The following is a 16,165-nucleotide window of genomic DNA, read 5'->3' as shown; positions in this document are numbered from 1 at the left end:
TGTTCTTCAGTTATTGCCTCTCTTCAATGATGAGTGTCGGGGGGAGGGTCCAGAAATCAGCTTCGTAGCCAACAGAACGCAGTACCGTAGGGGATACTATTTGGCGGATGAGATATATTCTCGGTGGCCCGTATTCGTCAAGACAATTCACCAACCGATTGGACCGCAGAAACAATATTTTGCGCGAAAACAAGAGGCTGCTAGGAAAGATGTTGAGCGAGCTTTTGGTGTGCTCCAAGCGCGATGGGCCATTATACGGTGTCCGGTACGAGTTTGACACAAAGATGATGTCGCGAATATTATGTTAACATGTATCATATTGCACAATATGATAATAGAAGATGAAGGATTTGCTACAGAGCGCTGGGCACCGGAAGATGGCGCAAGTACAAGTCATGGTGTTGCCTCCGTGCCGATACAGATGGGTGTACCACATAGTAATGAATATTTGCTCCAACGTTTCACTGATATGCGCAGGAGCACAGCACATACCACACTTCAGGCCGATTTGATTGAAGAAGTTTGGGCACGTAGGGGAGGTGGCGCAGCGTGAAGAACATTGTGATTTTCTATTGATTAAATTTTCATTGTATAATTTTTCCATTAGCCGTTTTTTTCTAATTACGTATAGTCCGATAATTTTAATTATAATTGATTTAAAATAAACGAAAAAAAATAAAATGAAAAGTGGCTAAAAATTTTGGGGTTATTGGAAGTATCCACCTTATAGCCGCGGACACTTTTTTTTAGAGCGGACAAATAAACTGGGGCTGTGGACAAAAAAGGGGCAGGACTATTGGAAATGTCCGCCTTATAGTGGATGCCCTTAGGTTTAGTAAACCCAAACAATGTGGCCGGAAATTATTCAGGCCCTTCAAGAGAGACAATAAAGCTATTATTATTATAATTATAATACTCCCTCTGCCCACCATTTAAAGAACCATTTTGCCATTTTGGTTTGTCCACGATTTATAGAACCATTTACTTTATTCCATTTTTAGTACGTGGATCTCACATCTTACCAACTTTTTACACTCACAATCTAATACTAATATAAAACTAATACTTTAAATGAGTCTCACTTTCTCCCTTTACTTTTCTTCATAAAGTAAAACAATTTTTTAAAACTCGTGCAGAGTCAAAATGGCTGTTTAAATGGTGGACGGAAGGAGTACATATTTTATTAATATAAGTTTATAGTTTTATTTCTATAAAATAAGAAAATATACATAATACAACACAATATTATTTAGAGTATAAATTATCAATTACATTTAAATAAAATACGTATAAAGATAAACAACAAATAATCCTTATATGACAATGACATAAATTACTTATCTTGTTTTTTAAAATAATAAACTAATTTCATCCTAATAAATTACGTATCCGTGGAATGGCGTCCTCACACCAAAATTTTGAATTCAAGAAAAAAAAAGGACAAAAATACGTGAAAGAGAAATTAAACAGGAAAGTATTCACGCTTCACACAAAGCTAGTTCAATAAAGAAGAGAGAATGTGTCACACATACAAGAAAGAGAAATTAAAAAAGAGAGTATTCACGCTTCACCGTTAACACAAAGTCTAGTTCTTGAATAGCTTACGCAATCTGCTTAATTTACATATAAGATGATAACATGGAGGAGAAATGGACAGTGGTTTCTAGTTCTACCAGAGAAACTGTCTCATATCTGCTCCATTCAAGTAACCAAGCCAAGAATGAATTGCCTGACATACAAGCCATGTCAGAGGAAGCATCCCGATTCCCAGTTAGACGAGCGCTTCATCCACTGCTAAAAGCGGGGCTAGCTTCTCATTTGCTAGAGGAAGGCCCCCGTGGCCCCCGGCTCACTAGCGAGTTCCAGCTGTTTTTGCTCAAATGTCCACTTTCGCAATATGGCCCCAGACCGTGAGGGTTGTTGAACGCCTTGGAGGGAGTATGGTCTTTGTGCCTTTCTTGAACCATAGATAATGCTCCTTCGTTGTTTTGATGAGATGCACCGTTACTGTTTGTGGACAAATGAGCATAAGCGGGGGAGTGTGACTGTGACGAAGCAGTTTCCCCTGATTTTGATTGCTCCGCTGAGGCACAGTTTTCTTTGCCATCGAGCTTTTTGGTATTCAGGAAACGGCCTCCGGAGCCTCTTAACCTTTTCATAGCATGTTTATGACGAGATTCGTGAAGGTAAGGCTGCATTCACCGATACAAAAACAGCATGAGTAGGATTTCTGGAGAAACATACAAGTAAAACCAATAAAATCTGTAATGTTATGCACTTAATATTCCTTGTTAAACAAGTAACAATGCTAACGCTACAACTCTCTCTGGTTCAGAAAAGAAATGGTAGGTGACAAAACAACGGTTTTCACAAGTAATAGACACCATGTATCATCCCTCTCTTTGGGTTCAAAAAATATACTACATCATGGAAAATGCCAACTAAGAAATGATATACTTCACATTGAGATAGAATTAATGAAGAGGCATCTAAACCATAAGATCAACATATACATGTATCAAATATTTTAATGCATGTCATATTAATGGTATCCAGATGAAAACTGAAAACCAAGAGTCAAATATGAAATATACGCCACACAGAAATCAAGTTAAACTTCTGTACTAGAAATAGAATTATTGCATTATAGCACTTTAGTTCTTAAACTACAAGGAGGAAACATGTGCATACTTTAATTCCAGAAAAAAAATTGGTGGTACAGCATGTATAATTATGTGCTTTATGTGTAAGACACGTTTCCTCAAGATCAACCAAGTATTACTCCATAAGCTAAGGAAATGCATGCAAAAATTGAAGGGAAAATAATTTCATTACTTTTCTGTTTTTCACCAATTTCTTTTCCAATTCAGCTTTTGCTCGTATTTGTCTGCGCCTCAGAATTCCATGGTACTGCTTTGCATTCACATAAACAGGTTCTTCTTCCATTTCAAGAGGCAGAGGCATTCTTCCTGGATGATAGCCGAGCAATTGAGGATGCACCTGCAACCGATCCAGCGATCCAGAATGTTAAATTAAAAGAGAGAAGAGAATACTTCCTAAGGCACCAAATAAAGTAATAACAAAAAGTCCAGTACATACAAGAAGTCAACAAGGTCTTAAGAAAAAAATAGTGAAGTAACGCTCACTCGAAAAAGAAGACTTAATTTTCAGAAATTTGAAACAAACATGCATCACATTAACCAGTTTCTTTAACGAAAACATCATGCGTCAAACAAACAAAGCTAATCATTCAGGACTATTTTAGATCAACACGGACATTTTTTAAACTTCAATTTACTCTGAAGACAGATGGTCAAATAGCTAAAAAAAATAAAAGTTATAGGCAGCCCAGAAATGCACCAAACTGAAGTATTGAGATTCCAGCACCTATCCCTCGCTGAGAATGTAGAAATTCCCTTCACACACTCACTCACGAATACCCTCTTTCCAAAAGGCCAAGGAAAGGAAAAAGGAGAGGTTTGGAAGAAATAGGAAACCACGACGGAGGGAGAAGGGCCATGATATAAAAGCTGTCTCTGAGTTTCAAACTGGAAATTTGAGCAATACTTATGCATACCTCAAACAAAAATAGGTGGAATTTGGATAAAATAGAAACTGTTCTTCTTTTGCAAACATGTTCATCATTCCACCAGATGAGGGCAAAAGATGGATATTATTCAAATGCTCGAATCAACCCATTTGCTATTATAATGCTAACAGTCTATTCGCATTGCTAGAATGGAAGACATTCAAATTGTTTTGACTATAAGTACCCATGTTTAAATATGCACTGAAAAAACTACATACAGAACATATGTGCTTACATATGCTGATGCACAAACAGCTTCTAATTATACATGTGTATGTGGTAAACATGTGTGTGGGGTCATGTGCAGAGAAGATACAAAGGAGTTACATAGCAGAGAAGATAAAAACATAAAAAGCGCATTCCATTCGACAATTTATAAGGAAACACCAACATAGCATATATATGATATACTCTGTCTCTTCTTTTCCTTCACATAATATTTCCCTTAACAGCCGTGTCAGGCTTAGTTTTAGAGTTCTATCCCCTGGGGAGGGCAAGAGTGAGATTTGTCTTTACCGGCGCCCCATATGTCAAAATCCCCCCATATTGTGGGTCCGCATATGGATATGATGTCAGCATCTGCAAAGTTAAAAATAAAAAAAGCAAAGAAATTGTTAAATATGTTAATCTAGACAAGACACAGATCACTTTATTACTGAAAACTGCTTTGCAGCATTAACTGTGTCATATCTCTGTCTTTCATATACGCTGGGGAGAGAAAGGGGATTGCTTACAATAGAATGACCAACAAGCTCCATTTGTGCATTTGCATCAAGATGTTGTTGCTCTTGCTCGCCATTGTTTCTATTCAAATCTGGAAGGGGATGTATAGACCAAAATTAGCTAAACTAGAAATAAATGCCCATATAAGACATGAATAAAAAATCAAAAGGGAAGTGAAATGGAAAGACTCTCAAAAAATTGACAAAGTGACCAATGAAATCAATTGTCTAGCAATCCAGAATTTATAACATAAGGATCAGAAAGCTGTACTTTTCTTGGACATTCATTATAAGACACCACTTAAAAGACCATTAGTTGTTTTGGATTCTAAAGCAATTTTCAAATGGGAAAGCTGGCTTTTTATTCAATATTGGCCAATAATATTGAAGACACCCAAAATTAGAGTTGTTTGCTTAAGAGCTAAACGCGTACTGCATGTCCAAGAAACAATGATCCTCAAGTGGTATCTTATAATGAATGTCCAAGAAAAGTACAGCTTTTATAATTTCTCACTGTTCTCAATGCGACCATGGGAATAACATGTTCATGTTATGCTGTCTGTAACTGATACCAGATCTATGAAATTAGGTTATTTGAAAGTAATAAGTATCAGGGTGTGATGGAAAGGGTATCATGGCTGTATGCTGCTTCTCAACTTGTGTGATTGTTGTCTAGCTTCTCCTTCTTATTTCTTTGTAATACAATTTTATTCTTTGTCATTATAATTTCTGTACCTTAGGATCCTAGTGGTGAAAACTAAATTCAAAGTAGCTGAAATGATTGTGCACTCAGATTATGTGGATTTGGTTCCATGACAAACTATGTGATGATACTGTCTTAACAATGAACACCTAAAGAGGATACTTCATGCAGTATGGATCTGCATGCTATTTTGTTCGATATCTTCTCACATAGAAAACATGAAGTAGTAATAGTCCATGGATACTTTCTTTCACATGTTGCATACTTTAGTGGCTGTGGTGATTGATCGACTTTCCCAAAGTTATTTAAAGAATCTTTTGCTTGGGGTTAAGTTTCTCAAGTTCAAATTATGAGTTTATTGTGGTTAATTAAAGATTTAATTTGCAGTTTTAACATGAACATATTATTCCCATGGTTGCACACTCACATTGAGAACAGTTTGAAAAATGAAACCTTAGACATAGCGGGAACAGCAAAAAGAACAGTAAAATATGTGGCACAATAAAGGGTTACCAGAGTGAAGAACAGCATTAGTTTCTGTATCCCTGGGGATCCCTTCAACAGAGCCTTGTGGTTGCACAGCTTCAGGATTTATGGAACTATCTTCTTGCTGCCCTGAAGAAGGCATGTCATTGCTCCCAATACCCTGCCACCAGGGCTGACCATAGGGTGTTGAGGTCTGGATGCTTCTTAGTCCTTTCTCTACTTGTCTATTAGTATTACTTTTTGTAAGCGTGGGCATTTTCTGTTGACTCTCTCCCAAATATTTAATGGCCTAAACATAATCTTTAAACCATCCAATCATTTATATGCATAAACAACTTACAGATACACTACCCAACCAGTCAAAAAATGAGAATCTACAAAACCAACGGAAAAAAAATTCAAGTGAGGAAGATCACCAGGTAATGCTAACCACCTAGAGTATTGGATCAGTAATATACAGATTTAAAGTGCAAAAGAAAAAAAAGTCTATAATGTGTGCACTTCAACTGCTTACATAAGAAAAAAAAACTGTAATGAGTGCACTTCAATTGCTTACGCTAAAGCGTATATCTGTCAGAAGCACCATCTTTAAATTCTCTTCATCTTAACACTCTTTACCATAAGATACCCAAAGAATGATAAAAAAATCACAAATATTATAGTGAGAAACGCAGCTATGTAGCAGGCACCAAACAGCCTAATCTATGCCAAGTCAGGACCTCAACAATCAGAGGCTTGGAACTTCACCAGTAAGCAGATCTATTAGCAGAACCTTGAGTTCCTAATGCAGGTAAAGCAGATACAGATCTTTACACCCCTGATTTACCTATGCTTGTACAGGATATACAAGATACAGTACAAAATAACAATGTAAACTTCCAACCATGACTAGAAAGATGATTTTTCCAAGAGAGAAATGATCTTTGCAAAGTTGAATTGAAATAGTAGAGTGGATCAAATCACGCAGAAATTTCAAATATATCGTCATAGTCACAGTCACACTTGATGTAATCACAAAAAAAAATTATCCACCAATTATTAAATTTGAGTAAAAAAAAATCACTAATCAAACCAAAAGAATCTATAAAAACAAAATAAGTAAAATCCAGAAGTTAGTTCCCAACTCCAATTCTACAAAATATCCATGTTCGAAATTCACATAACAGGAAACCAACACACACATGCACACAAAACAATCGGTGGGGAAACCAAAATCGAAAACATATATCTCCTAAATCCAGAAAAAGGAAATAATAATTTAAACTCAAACTGATAATTTCACGTCTATACTAATAGAATTCGCAAACTCAAAATCAACCATACAACACAAAACCACAGATACCGTAAGCGTGAGCACTGGATTAGTAATCAATTAGATAAAATAAAATCAAAAAATTACCCTCGAATTCCGCGCGATGATGTGAAGAAGGTAATCCCGAAGCTATCTGAGACCCATTTTAGCACTATTTCGTGTGCTTCAGCACTTTGTTTGATAATTTTCTGGAGAGAGAGAGAGAGAGCCAGTATTTTGTGTGGACTTTATATTAATAATTTAATTTAATTTAATTTAATTTAATTTAATTTAATTTAATTTAATTTAATTTAATTTAATTTAAATTAATTTACTGTCGCAGTTTTTTTTAATTTCTACGCCAACGTCGTTCTCTTTGTCTCTGTTAAGGAGGGAGAAAATAAAATTAATATAGCTATTTTTTTAAATACATATATTAATATGTGGATTATCTAAATAGCTAGAACGTGTTCTGGTGGTCCCATGGAGAAAAAAAGACGTAAATGCCCTTTAATGTTTAACTGTTTGTATCCACGCATCAAGGAGTCTACGATAAATTCCTATTCGAGTAATTATGCTTTCTGATGGTAAAATAAATTGTATAATTTGCTTATGAACTGTTGAAACCCCCAGCAATTATTATTTTAATGTGTTTAATTTAACTTTTTTAGGCCACCCGCAAAGCGTCTCGCGGGTGGCTCGTATCTCGTCCCGCCGAGACGAGACGGCGGCGAGACGCGTTGCAGCGCCCCGTCTCATCCCGGTCTCGCCGAGACGCCCGTCCCACCGAGACACCTCGCGGGCTGTCTCGCCACGCGCTTGCGCGACGTGGCGCGCTCCGGCGCCATGCGTGACGCCCACTCGTTGGCCCGCGAGTGGGCTTCGTCACTCTGATGCAATAAATCTTTTTTAATTCGAATTTAATTAAAAATAAAAAAAATCAAAAATCAAAAATAGTGATATTACCATTTTTCGACCGTTTTTTTTACTATATAAATACTCCTATTTCATCCTCATTTCACACACAAATACACATCAAATTCTCCAAATCATCTCCATTTCCTCTCCAATTTTCATCTAACCTCTCATCACAAAATGTCCGGCGACGAAAACTCTGGCGGTGGCGGTGGCGGTGGCGGCTCCGGCGGGTTTGACATCAACGCGTTTGGCGACTGGGGGCATGTACAACGTGTTGGATGGTTCCGGTTCCGGTTCGTCTACGCCGGGCACCCAGAGCTCGTCGACGCCGGGGGTACCAACCACCCCATTTTGATGTGGATGCATACGCTCGTCTCTCCGCCCCGAGGTATTCGCAGGGATTATCCCAAATTCGGGAGGATTATCCGGATGAACCCCATCCGGAAGGAGGACGAGGCGGTGGAAGCTCCAGGGCATTCGACGCAGTGGAGGAAGAGGCGGAGGCGGCCGAGGAGGATGAGGATGTAGGTCGGCATCCGTACAACCGCAAAGACACGATGGCGGTGTACAACGCCTGGATCAGCGTCTCGTACGATCCCATCGTCGGGAATCAACAATCCCGAAAGTGCTTCTGGGAAAAGGTCAACGAGATCAAGCCAAGAGGGTCCTGCCGCTGCACATTGAAGATGCTCCGCGCTCACTTTGACCGAGTCGATAGGGAGGTCAAAAAATTATGTGGCATCTACAAGAACGAAGCGGCTCATTACCAAAGCGGAGCCATGGGAGCCGACATTCTGAAATCGGCTTTGCGAGTCTACTTCGACGACACCGGCAAAGAATTTAGACATGTCGATGTCTGGGAGGCCGTCAAAGACGAGGAAAGGTGGGCCGGCGCCGGGGTGTGCGGTCAAGCTCGGGCTCGACCTCGAAGCGCACGAAGCATACGGCGGTTCGGGCAGTGCCGCACAAGAGGCTACCTCACAGGAGGTTGAGGGCACGGCAGACGATGTCGGGGGGTCCTCCGGTGTGCGTCGTCGGCCACAAGGGACCCAGGCGACGAAAGCGGCTAGAGGGAGGAAGGGCCGAGACGAATCAAGCCAGGCGGGCTCGGGCTCGAACACCCTATTGTCCATGTACTTGACCGCCACGATGACGGACACTTCCCGCATGACGCCTCCACAATACCAATCTCATCTTGCCGGAATTGAGTATATGGCAAGACAAATTGTTATTCCGCCTCCAGGTAGCTTGAGTGCACCGCCACCGCCTTCGGGAGATAATTCACCGGCGGAGTAGTTTTTTAATTTCTATAAAATTGTATTTTAAATTAAGTTTTTTTTTTATTTTTTCACGAATTTAATTATGTATTTTTTTTAGGATTTTAAGTTGTATTTTTATTTTATTTAATGAAGTGTGCTTTTTATTAATTGAATTTGTTGGAAAAAAAATTAAAAAATAAAATTGAATGAATAGTAAGTTAAGAGATGGTTAAGAGACGCATAAGAGATGGAGGGTTGCAGGTTCTGTCTCTTAGTTAAGAGATTGAGTGAAAAGTACAATGAGTCTCATGAATAGTTAAGGGAGGGATGAGACGGTTAAGATACGAATAATTAATTAAATACACATTGAAAAAATAATTAATTGATCAAATCAAATAGTACTTAATGTAGACATTTTAATAAAGGGAAATTAAATTGTAATGAATTAATCAAATCCTTCGTCGCCCACCCGCCTAGTAAATTTATTGTAGCATAGCTTGATATACACAAAATCTATATTTAATTTAAATTAATTGTTCTTTAATTTAAATTAATTGTTCTATTGAGAACATACAATACAATTGTAATGCAAACCCCATCATTTCCCCCTATATAAGTCGAACAAAAATGAAATGTTGCTAATAACTCATTTTAGTCCAAGGCAATAGAAATAAATTTACCTTGGAGAAATGATATGCATAGCTTATATGAGTAGTTTATATAAATATTATCCTCGTTTAATACAGGTTTAATATTATTTGTTTTGTTTTATATATTTGGTTTAATACATGTTTAATATTGTTTGTTTTGTTTTATATATTTGATTTAATTAATGTATTAAAAGTGTTATTAATATTTGTAGTTTAACATAATTCATAAAAAAAACTTGATTTGTTATAAGTACTTTATACTATAAATGAGTGAACTACAAAAATTTAATTTTATAAAATTAAATCTAATATTGAAATAAAGAAACAAAGTGAAGGTTGACAAAAGGGAAGAAGAAGAATAATTTTGAAATAATATCAGATTTAGTACATCACTGAAATAATATCAGATTTAAAATGTTAGAAATGTAAAAAGATCAAATTGCCCAAACCCTCAAAATGGTATTTTCGTATCAAAAAATGGCAAAAGAACCAATTTCGAGATAAATTGTTAGTCCAGGGATGTCTGGCGATATTTTTAAAGTCCATGGACTATGGGTGAGATAAACCCATAGTCCATGTACCATTTTTGTAGTTCACTATATATAAATGTTATCCTCGCTCAATGCATATTTAGTGTTGTTTATTTTATTTTATTAATTTTAGCTTTTTATTTTACTGACATTCAAAGCAAAAGCTCAATTTGTAGCTCGATTTGTTCGTTTTTACAAATCAAGCTTTGATTTTTATGAATTTGTTATTAATAACATTTTTTAATGCATTAGAATCATACTAAATATATAAAAAAACTAAAAAAAAAATAACGTTAAACATACGTCAAATGAGGATTGAATAATGGATCAATAGTGAAAAAATATCATGGGTGAGATTAACCCATAAGTTCAGTTCAAGGACTATTCATATTATTTTAAACTTCAGGGATTATTTTTTTTTAACTTGAAAGTTTAGGTACCATTTATGCATTTCACTCGACTTTTTATGCGTGGAGAAATTATTTGTAAACCGATTTGTAAAAAATGAAAGAATATTGAGACTATTTTACATTGATGCATGGAATATATGGTAAAAAGTTACCATTTTAATTTAGAAATTATAGATTAAACTATAAAACGGGACATAACTTATTACTCTTACTACTTGATCAATTTGTTCATCTGACTAAGGTTTCAAGATAATCAAGACAAATATAGTTGAATTTTTTTTCTCACTATCTTATCCTCTGATGAGTAGAAAAATCAATCTAGTAGATGACAAATTACCTTGTGCAACTTCACTATACAAATTAACAACCACGTCAAATTAATTACTACTCCTACTAGATTGGTTGCTTAATTGTTTTAAATTTACTCGACGCCGGCAGTTCATGACCGAATAAAACAAACTAGGGTTAAAGTAAATCGGTATTAGTGTTGATGTAATACATTAATAACCCATTCCAATATTGACCGATTCAAAAGCATCCCTTGCTATTGAATAAAAAGTCAATTTTTCCTAGTTCTAAATATTTTTATATTAATGTCTCAGTTCTGTATTCGATTTTTAAAAATCAAGCAAGAATTTTTAAAATATACAGTTACATTTATAAATATGTTTATAAACTTTAGCAAATTTTTTAAATATACAATAACATTTATAAATATGTTTATAAACTTTTATTTGATAGAAACGCTTGCTTTCATACATTAAAAATAGGCTAATAGCTAAAAAAATATACCAATATTTTCTCAATTTAAGTTGTTACCATAAACATTAAATGTGGTGAAGAAAATACACCATCTTTTAACTTATAGTAGATGTTCTACAAAATTCAATTTCGCGCAAATTGAATTCGATGTGGCGCATCATGATCAACGTCATTTGACTGCCGATTTCTTAAATGATGGAGTATTTTATAACACGAACTTATAATGATGTAAAAAATTTACACAAACTTTAAATTGCTGAAAATTTTAATCATAATAAATTTTGTATTTTTATTCATAAAAAAACATCATCCTTTAAAGATAATAATTTTTTAAACGACACATGTTTTAATGCAAAATTGGTAAAGTAGGAAAGATAAAAAGAACAAGTGACTAAAATATTATTAGTGGAGAATGAGTTTCACATTATTAAATAAATTTTTTTTCATAAAATAGATATTGCATAATTTTAGGGACATACCAAAATGGAAATAATACACTATTTTTAAAGAACAAATGGAGTATAATTTATTACTATTTTTACTCCTTCCGTCCCAGATAGTTTGTCTCACTTTGACCGGCCACAGATTTTAAGAAATGTAATGAAAAGTGAGTTGAAAAAGTTAGTGGAACGTGGGTCCTACTTTTATATATTAGTTTTATAATAAAATGTGAGTAGGAATGAGTTAGTGGAATATGCGGTCCACTATAAAAAATAATAAAATGTGAAATGAAATAAACTATGTGGGACGGACTGAAATGAAAAAATGAAACAAACTATCTGGGACGGAGGGAGTATTAGCTAACATAAAAATTAATATAATTAATTAATTTTTTATTCGCAATATACACGGTATAAATTTGATTAAGATTTATGTAAAGAATATATGTATATGGTAATCAATTCAACAAATAGAATAACAAGGTGAACATGTGTCAATCTTAAATAAAAAGTGGTGTAAAATAAAAATGATAGTATGAAGATAGGAAGAAAGACATTGGAAGTAACCTAGAAAGAACTAGAGAGGTTACATTTAGTAAAAGCGACATAATTTTTGTTATTGGTAAAGCAAATTGTGTTACAAGTTTCACTGTATGAAATCATTTAGACTTGAAATTTATTGGCAAAGCAAATTGAAAGGGACACAAGAAAAAAAGTTGAAGAGATGTGAGAGTGAGATGACTTCTAATTGCAAAAGTCTAAAAACTTCCTTTTGTTGTTTGGTACTTCTTTCAAAGTGGATCCGATCCTTATGTACAAATAGTAATGTGTGCATATTATTTGTAGAAACATATATTTGTAACGTATCCAGTGACGAATTAAATTTGTGAGGTTTGAATTAGTTGGTTAAAGCGTATTTGCTATTATGTTCTCCTGATTATAAAATTGAGGTCACCTAATTAGTTGAGGTCCGAACCTTGTGGGATTGGAGAATTGTAAGTTAGAGAGAGACGCTCTCCCTTCTCTCTAGAATCCCCCACCACGTTTTGAGTTCCCACATCGCCGCCCACCCCATTCTCGCTCGGCTCACCACTGTCGACGGTCCTCCTCACGCCCCCGCTCCACCAGCCACCCACCATCCTCCCGACCTCGGATTCTCACCAACCAACCACTCCCTTGGCTAAGGCACGAACAAAGCTCCGGAGCGGCTGGTGACTCGACTCATTCTCTCGATCATGCCGGAGCGCCTGCCGGATCCCCCCCCGGAGTCAGAAGAACCGCGCACCATCTCGGACCAGCTAATGGTCCTCCGGCCGGCCGAGGACCCTCTCTCGGACCAGCCAATGAATTTCACGTCGGAGGAGTCTCCCTCCATAATTTTTCCCTGCAGGAAAGTGGCGAGGAAAACTTTGAAAATGAAGGTGAAGGCACGGAAAAGTACACCAGCCCCTCCCATCAAAGGCACTGGTCGGAAAAGGTTCGTACCCTCACCGATGCCGGAGGACAAGCAACTTAGGAAGAAGATTGATTTCGGGGCAGAAGGGAGCTCGCCGGTCGGAAGCCCAAAATGCAAAGGCCCCATCTTCCCGACGTCGATGGAGCCCTCCCCTAATCTCAACGGTGAAGATGAAGCTAAGATTAATGAAGAACTTGCCGGCGCCAGAACTGTTGACAACGCTCCGGCCGATGACCTTGCGGCCGGCGCAAACGCGGGGACTGGTGACGGAGGAGAGCACAACCCCCCACATGATGGCTGCTCGGAGAGAGATGGCTCTAGCATGGGTCAAAAGGCCTGGGTGGACGCGCTAGTCAACTTGCCCGAAATGGGCACAACAACAAAATCACTTTCCGAAAGTTCCTTGGCGCCTTGCCACTTCGGAACACCACGTGATGCTGGCCCCAATGCATCCGTTGAGCCCCCAAAACAACAAAAATCTAGCTCCTTTTTGCAGCAACCCAACTTTCCCGAATTGGCTTGGAGACCAAAACCTCCTTCCGAAAGTGGGCTAACTCCTTTCCGTCCCAAGAGCTCACGTGAGACGATTGTCGTGGAGGCCCCAACGCAACCAACAAAGGCCGAAATCATCCACTTAGCCGCCTTGGACTCGGCGGAGATGCTAGACACATTGGTTGCGCAACCTCTCATTACGGCCGGCCACAATCCACTGGAGTTCCCCCTAAACCCTTCGGGATGCATGCAAAGTGTCACACACACACCTCGGGATGGAAATGGACCCTCTCTTGAGGACTTTCCCCCTCTCGAACGAGGACGAACTAGCAAGCTCCGAGCTACGTTTGAGGCTAGTTCGGAACATCATAGTGCGGAGTTCGGCCAGCCGCGACCGAAGTCGAACCCTAACGTCTACCGAGAAAAGCCTTTTATCGAGACGATGAACAAGGCCACGCCTAGTGCCGAGATGGTTGCAGTGACAAGAGACACACCAACACCCAACGATACGCCTATGGATGATGCCGAACAGACCCTCACCGAGAAGGAAAAAGTCGAGAAGATCCACACCGAGAAAGAAAAAAGCCGAAAAGCCGAGAATGGAAAAGCCGAGAAGGGCACACAACGGCAACGTAGGTGCCGAGAAGATCCACACCGAGAATGGAGAAGCCGAACTCAACAATCCGAAGAGAAATGGAAACACACCTAAGTCCGCGACGGATGCCGCAACACAAGGGCTGAATGTAGTTAATCAACTTGGGGGGGTAGCAGCTACACTGGGGCCCTCGCCGTGGCCGAAATCGATGGCGGACTTGCTTAGGGGTACCCCGTCGGGCTCGGCGAGTAACACTCTACAAGGCCGGGGTGAAGGCGCCGCAAACCACCCCGGTCGGCCGAAAACGATGGCGGACATGCTCAAAGGCTCGACTGACCCTACCGGCCCCCAAGCCTTTGAACCGGATAAGCTCCAGAACATTGGATTTGCTTCAGTGTCCGACGGCATCCCGGCCATTTACTTCTCCGGAGCGGAAACTCAAAAGCTTGCTGAGAGCATGGGACACGCCATTGTGGGTAAGTTTTCTCACTCTATCCCTACGGGACTGCAAATCCAAAAGACCCTCGACAATATTAAACTTCGGTGTGGATTTAGTTGGAAGTACATTAATGCTAAACATATTCTCATTCAATGCGAGGACTTGGCGGACTATGCCCGAATCCTTGGAGGCCCAAGGGGTACGCCCGTTTGGCTCATTGACCGACACCCGATGAGGGTCTTCAAATGGTCCCCGGACTTTGATGCTTACTGCGAGTCCCCCATTGCGGCAATCTGGTGCAACCTAATTGGCCTCCCCATTCACCTTTTCGACCAATCCGCCTTATTCGCCATCGGCAAGCTTCTCGGCAATCCAATACAAATTGATCGAGCCACGGCAAACAAGACTCGGCTTTCATTTGCCCGAATCTGCGTCGAGATAGACATCACAAAACCACCTACCGAAGAGATAATCCTCGATCTTGGTGGGCGAGAAACGGTGCAGCGAGTCCGATGGGACAAGATACCATCATATTGCCGAGAATGCAAACATGTCGGCCATGCAAGTGAGGTGTGCTATGCGACGGGCAAGAAGGAACGGCCGCCAAAGAGAAACTACCACAACGGCCCGCCAAAACAGCCACAACCCGAGAGACAGACCGAGAAGGGGAAGCAAGATATGGGGAAGAATGCCTCCAGCTCCAACGAATGGAAACATCAGGGGAAGAAGCAAGGCAAGGCCGGTGATCGACCAAACAATAACAAAACAAATGGGGAGGACTCCGGTGATACTTCCTGGGAGGGACCGAACTCCAAGGGTGACTCTACTTTGGGGAGCGGACCGAGCTCCGGAACTCAGAATGCCGGGCTTATTGCCGGGATCGAGATTGGGAAGTCCCCACCGAACCGGGGGAATCCATTGCATCCCACCACCGAACCACCAACACCACGTGGGAACATGGACGTGGAGTGGGGCTCCCCCATTGCGAGGAGCTTGGTCTCACCAGTTCGGCGAGGGAATCCGAGAGGAGGCGCGCGCCATGCTTTGACAAGGGGGCGTGGGTTCTTCTCGGCAAAGAACCACATGAGCACTAACCAATATTATACTCTCATGGAGAACGGAGAATTTGATGTTGAGAATTGTGGGGATGCGGACGAAGACCTTATGGAATTGCATGTGGGGGCCGAGAAGTTAGGAGGCAACAGTTCAGCCGAGGACGCCGAGGAGGTCGCTCCGAACAAAGAGCAACACCGTACTGACTATCAAGGAGGGCCTTCAACCTCTTTGGGTACGCACCCTTCTTGTTAATAATGTCGTACAATCTCATGTTTTGGAACGTGAGGGGGATCGCGAATGCGCCCACTCAAAACGTTCTGAAAAGACTAATTGGTTGTCATAATGTTTTATTTCTTGCAATAATGGA

At 39.4% G+C, this 16,165-nt stretch overlaps 1 protein-coding gene across 2 annotated transcripts; it reads right to left on the bottom strand.

The window, feature by feature from the left end:
• Positions 1–1,462: 1,462 nt before the first annotated feature.
• Positions 1,463–7,030, bottom strand: LOC121752330 (nuclear transcription factor Y subunit A-4-like). 2 transcript variants are annotated; one of them, XM_042147336.1, is made up of 6 exons: positions 6,900–7,030; positions 5,528–5,789; positions 4,324–4,403; positions 4,106–4,168; positions 2,836–3,000; positions 1,463–2,192 (listed from the first exon to the last, which is right to left on the bottom strand). In XM_042147336.1, the coding sequence occupies exons 2-6, from the start codon at positions 5,754–5,756 to the stop codon at positions 1,815–1,817; spliced, it is 915 nt and encodes a 304-aa protein (XP_042003270.1). In that variant the 5' UTR covers positions 5,757–5,789; positions 6,900–7,030; the 3' UTR covers positions 1,463–1,814. The 2 variants fall into 2 exon arrangements, with proteins under 2 accessions (XP_042003270.1, XP_042003271.1); XM_042147337.1 differs by having other exon boundaries at positions 5,528–5,800; positions 6,900–7,020.
• Positions 7,031–16,165: the final 9,135 nt, after the last annotated feature.

Source organism: Salvia splendens, chromosome 10 (genome assembly GCF_004379255.2).
Source record: "Salvia splendens isolate huo1 chromosome 10, SspV2, whole genome shotgun sequence".
Lineage (NCBI taxonomy): Eukaryota > Viridiplantae > Streptophyta > Magnoliopsida > Lamiales > Lamiaceae > Salvia > Salvia splendens.
This window is presented reverse-complemented; position numbering and strand designations above follow the sequence as displayed.

What these genes read in the sequence shown, in the direction of transcription:
- LOC121752330 (XM_042147336.1), bottom strand. Translation starts at nt 5,756, where the DNA reads ATGCCCACGCTTACAAAAAGTAATACTAATAGACAAGTAGAGAAAGGA. An exon ending in AGCTTGTTGGTCATTCTATT is followed by an intron (nt 4,169 to 4,323) that starts GTAAGCAATCCC and finishes TTAACTTTGCAG; the next exon opens with ATGCTGACATCATATCCATA. An exon ending in AATTGGTGAAAAACAGAAAA is followed by an intron (nt 2,193 to 2,835) that starts GTAATGAAATTA and finishes CGGTGAATGCAG; the next exon opens with CCTTACCTTCACGAATCTCG.